This window comes from Herpailurus yagouaroundi, unplaced genomic scaffold (assembly GCF_014898765.1).
Source record: "Herpailurus yagouaroundi ecotype Mexico unplaced genomic scaffold, PumYag 207, whole genome shotgun sequence".
In the NCBI taxonomy this organism is placed as follows: domain Eukaryota; kingdom Metazoa; phylum Chordata; class Mammalia; order Carnivora; family Felidae; genus Herpailurus; species Herpailurus yagouaroundi.
The window spans coordinates 3,913,787-3,918,953 of NW_024412438.1; the positions used below are offsets into that span (position 1 = coordinate 3,913,787).

At 59.6% G+C, this 5,167-nt stretch overlaps 1 protein-coding gene across 4 annotated transcripts in view; it reads left to right on the top strand.

Moving 5' to 3' along the window:
* Positions 1-324: 324 nt before the first annotated feature.
* Positions 325-5,167, top strand: part of ARHGEF2 (Rho/Rac guanine nucleotide exchange factor 2) — a 28,462-nt gene continuing 23,619 nt past the window's right edge. For 2 of the 4 annotated variants that reach the window (XM_040452663.1, XM_040452664.1), the window contains exons 1-2: positions 325-343; positions 1,493-1,586. In XM_040452663.1, the coding sequence (XP_040308597.1) occupies positions 1,569-1,586 (18 nt within the window). In that variant the 5' untranslated portion in view covers positions 325-343; positions 1,493-1,568. Of the gene's footprint in view, positions 344-1,110; positions 1,245-1,369; positions 1,587-5,167 lie in introns of those variants that run through there. The other 2 variants (XM_040452668.1, XM_040452672.1) reach the window with 2 other exon arrangements.

A 5,167-nucleotide genomic window follows, 5' to 3' on the forward strand; every position in this document is an offset into this window, starting at 1 on the left:
CTTGTCCTCAAGATGAGGCACTGGAGGCTCAGTGCGAGACCTCTGCTGTCTCCATTAGGTTCTGCAGAGACGGAGCTGAGACTCAGGCTCCCACCCCCTGCTCTACAGGGTCCCGTGCTCTGCTCCCTGGCCTCTCAGTTCTTCAGCTCTGCACCGCTCAGACCCCCCCCCCCCCACTCCAGTGCCAGTCACATGCACCTGCAGCCTGGGAACCTGATCCAGGTGGAGGGGGTGGGGGAGGCAGCCCCGGGCGTCTTTGTCTGGCTTTAGCCGGACACTTCTCGTCTCCTTTTGTGTTGGCAGGGAATTTATGCCAGCCCTCCGCCACTGACCTCAGCCGAAGGTGAGTTTGGGAGACCCAGAGCCCTTCAGAGGCCCCGATGGAAGAGGGGCCGTCGGACTGGTCCACGGATCTTGTAGCACCAAGGGTCTCTGCTTCCTGAAACATCGCTCCCTTTAACATTTCTGATCCTAGGCCTCCAAAAGGCCCTGTCCCCGAGCTTTACAGAATTCACCCTCTCCTCATTCAGTGGCCAGGGAGGGTTACAGGGCTCCCAGTAGCCTCATGGGAGAGTGAAGCAATTAGGGAAAGGAAAGTAGTATCCAGACCCCAGGCGGTCAGATGAAGAGAAGAAAGGGAGTTGTCAAGGCCAGGAAGGGGGGTGGGCAGATCAGCTACTGGACAGTCTTAGGGAGACACGGCGACTAAGGACCCCATGCATCAGACTTGGAGGTTCAGATCATAACCAGAGGGGAGTGGCTCTACGGAGAGCTGGGCAGGGGCTGTGGAGCCCTGGGTGGGAGGCCAGGGGCTGAGGCCCAGCCCTGGAGCTGCGGGAGCCTGGGAGATTTCGGTGCCCAGAAAAATCAGCACACAAAATCGGCACCTGTTTATTTGGCCCCTGCAGCTGAAGCCTGGTTAGAGCGGCCGGGCCCTCCCAGACAGTGCGGCTGGATGAGCTAGCCAGGGCCCTTTAAGATGCCAAGCTCTGATTTGTGACCCTGAAAATCTCCAGCTGACACATCCTCCTGGCTCTGGGTTTGGGATTAGCTCATGGGATGGGGCTGATGAAATCCCAGGAAATCCACTCCTTATTGGCTTTGGGCCCAGAGGCCCTTTCCACACAGCAGAGAGGGTCGTACACAGGGCTCTTGTGTTTTGAGGGGAACATGCCCCACTGGGGGGCCCTCACCCCGCAGCTTTGGTCGGGAAGCAGTGCCGGCAGAGGCCGGGCCTGAGTTAGGTAGGAAGGGGGAGGGTCTGCACTTATCTGGGAGGAGCCTGGAGTTTTCCTCACACACTGAGGTGCCTGGGCAGCAGCCGTGCACATCCGGGAGGTGGGGGTGGGGCGAGGGGCCTTCTCAGTCCTTTCTGGGACCTCCTTTCTCCCCTCCGGGCATGGCGCCTCCGTCCACCATCTCTCCGGGAACCTCTTGCTTTTCTTTTCCAGCTCAGCCTCCAGCCCTTCACCTCTTCTTTTTCTCTCTGCAGCTGTAGCCACCTGGAAGGGGGCTCAGGTACCTGGGCGGACTCCCCCCTGCGCCGGACCCTCAGTTTCCTCCTGGGCATGACCGGAAAGGCCAAGGTAGGAGTCAGCGGGGAAGCAGGAGGCCTGGCCCCCCTGCCCTCCTCAGTTCCCCTCCTCTGCACCCCACCTTCTGCTCTGTCCCCAGCTTCCCCGGGAGACAGACGCCCAGGGCAATGGTTCAGGCTTGGAGGAAGCACGTGGTATTTCTCCCAGACTCCCTCCCTGCATGGGGGGAGGGTCACCTTTCCTCTGCGCCCCCCCTGCCCCCCTGCCTCCAGCTCCGCAGCCAGCTGTGGACAGCTGGGAGAGGGGAAGAGTGGCTGAGCCCTACCTCTCTTCCCGCCTCACGTGGCTGAGAGGTGGGCAGCAGGGATCGGAACCACTGGGGAAGAAGGATAATGATCATAATTACGGCCCTACTTTTTACTCCTTCGGAGCGTCTATAAGGGTTTGCAAAGTGCCTTTCCACTCGGAATTGTATGGGTGGGTGCAGCAGCTGCCGGAGTTGCAGTTAGACCCCAGGCAGCGTGGGAACCAGGAAAGTACGACGTTGTGGAAACGCACGCACAGCCACGCGTGTAGGGCCACGTCCAGTTCTGACCCCGGGAAGGTGAAACTATCCTCCCGGGTCCCTTATTACCGACCCCGGCGCTGCGAGACCAGGAGCTCTGGCTGCTGCTCCAATGCCTTTCCGCGTTCTCCATTTCCTGGCAGAATGAGCACCCCCCTTTTCCTCCCGGGGCCTCCCCAAGTGTGCATGCACCTTCCAACCTGGGGCGGCTGCTGAGCATGGAGAAAGACTGCAGAGAAAACCTCCATATTCACCTGGAAGAGCCCCGGGATTCTCACCCCTCGCCCCCCCCACCCCGGGGCCGGGCCGGGCTTGCTCCCCCGCCAGCCTTTTGGCCTTCCAACGGGTCAGGCAGAGGAGAAACCCGCTGGTTAGCACCCTCTCACCACAGGCCGGAGGGGGTGGGGGTGGGGGTTGAGGCAGGGGACCAGGCAGTCTGAGCAGGAGCGGCTGGAATCTTAAAGCCGGGGGTGGGGAGGGCAGTGGGGCAGTGAGGCTTCTTTTCTCCCACGGGGGACTTAGCTCTCCAGGGACCTGGGGTCTCCGGCCAGCGTCCTCAGGAGCTCTCTTAGCTCAGGGTAGGAGAGTGTGCTGGGGGAGCTGCCTTCTTTCCCTGCAGGGGGAGTCTGTGCTGCCCGGGGTGGGGGGCATCCCGATCCCCAGGGGTCTTCTGCGTTTGCCCACCCTCGGCCCAAGTTCGGTGAGAAGTAAAGTAACCAGGTGAAGGGGGGTGTGGGCAGCGTGGGACCCGGATAGGCAGCGGGAAAGAGCCCGAGCGAGTCAGCGTCTGGCCAGACTCGCCCTTCCCCACCAGGGTCTCCAGCCCAGCGCTGTTCCACACTCATGAGTGCGTGTGCCTGCCTCACTAAACCCCTTCCCCTCCTCCCAGCTCGGGACTGCGCCTGGCAGGTCAACATCAGGGGGCGGGGCTGGAGAGAGGAAGTGGCTTATTCCTTCCTATTTGACTAGAGTCATCGAGGTGGACAAAACACTTTTCCAGAGGTCATCCCATTTCATTTTCATAACACTCTGACAAAGAGAAGTATTTTAATCTCCATTTTGTAGACAAGACAACGAACGCAGCGGCTCAATTACTTCCCTGAGATCCTACGGTTACCAGGAGGCAGGGCGGTATTGCAGACCCAAAGCTTTTTTGTTGTTGCTTTGTAAAAAGATTTTCATTCTCTTTTATTTTATTAAAAAATTGTTTTTTAATGTTGAGAGAGACAGAAGAGACAGAGTGTGAGTGGGGGAAGGGCAGAGAGAGAGGGAGACACAGAATCCAAAGCAGGCTCCAGGCTCTGAGCCGTCGGCACAGAGCCTGACACGGGGCCGGAACCCACGAACGGTGAGGTCGTGACCTGAGCCGAAGCTGGATGCTTAACCGACTGAGCCACCCCGGACGATTCTTATTTTAAAGTAATCTCCACACCAAATGTGGGGCTTGAACTCACGATCCCAAGGTCAAGAGTTTCGGGCTCTGGTGGTGGCTACTTTTAGGTTCTAGCAGAAATTCAGGTTGCCTTTTGTTATGGGGTACCTAAAAAATAATTTCTGAAAATAACGGGAAGTATCAGTGGATAGGAGTGGGGCGGGGATAGGGAGATGACGACGCAAGGGTTTGGTTTTGGAAGTGTTCCCGGGATGCATAAGATGAAAATTAAGTCAGGCAGCAGGCTTAGCTCTCTAAAAGCCCAGCTGTTCCTCAAGGTAGACGGGTTTCCCATACCCACTCCCAAACCCCCTTCCTGGCCACTCATCTCCTAAGCGGAAGAGGTGGGCATTGAGCGAGGGCCAGGCTGGGACACAGAGCTCACTGAAGATGGGGGTGGAGGCAGAAAAGGGCTGGAGCCTTAGGTCTGCTTCCTTCACTGAGACCTGAGTCTGAGGCCGGCCTGAGAGTTCCCTCAAACCCTGCGGATTCGGGTCCTGGCCTCATGGCTCCGCCCACTGGGTGCCCACACTACAGTGTGGCCCTTTAAGAGTCCACCCTTTGCTTGCGGCACTCTCCCACCCTAGGCCTGGGAGAAAAGTTCAGGTCCTGGCCCACCCCTGGTCTCTGGGCCCCCAGTGGGTGGAGCCACCGGGCCAAGAGTCTGGCTTCTGGTTGTCTGTTCTGTTTTTATATTTAGTACGTTCCTCAGCCCTGCCTGCTCACTGCGGGGAGGTCAAGTCTGGGGTTCTGGGCCAGGATTTCTGGTTTGGGGGAGTTCCTAGGGCCTTCCCATAAGGTCTTCCCCGCAGGTGCAAGCCTGGGGGAACCAGCCTGCCTCCTGGCCCTGGGAAAGTCCTTTTTGCTTTCTAATTTCCATCCGGCCTGAAATGGGCTTATCCCCTCTCCTGTTTTCTGGTCGTTGCGGTACATGGATTCTTAAACAGTGGAATGGGTGAGGAAGGAGGTGATGAAAGAGTTGTTAGGCAGGAGGGAGGCTAGGGGAGCAGTGTGGAGGTGGTGCTGGGGGTGAGGAGCCCAACGGGCTCAGCCAGTGGTGAGGCAGCGAAGCCCAAAATAGTGGCAGAGGCTAAAATTGGCACCTAAGGGGAGTGCTGAGCTGGGCTGGAAACACTGGCTGGAGCTGCCTCTGAGCCGGGCCGGGAGCTGCGGCATCTGGGTTGGGCCTCCTCTCCCTCCTTCCCCTACACTTTTTGCAGGCAGGACCGTGCAGACACAGGATGCTCTGCCCCAAGGCTCTGCACAGAAATGCGAGAGCCTGAGAGGCAGAAATGAACTGCAGTGTGAAGGATTATAGTTAGATTGGGGGAGGAAGTTTGCAGCAGCAGGAAACTCGGCAAAGGTGGAGGGTGGCTCAGGCTGCGGCAGAGGGCCCCGAAACAATGCCCCACTGCACGCCGCCGCTTGTGGGGAGACTGGCCAGGCCCTGAGTGCCCCCCGGAGCGGGGGCGGGCCGGTGTCCAGCCTTTCGGCTCCGGCCTAACAGCCAACGGAGGGAAGCGGGGTTAGACACCAGGAAGGACTTCCCCGGCCTCCCGAGAGGGGGCGTGGCCCGGGCCGGGGGCGGGGCCGGGGCGGGGCTCGGGCCGGGGGCGGGGCCGGGGGTGGCCGCCG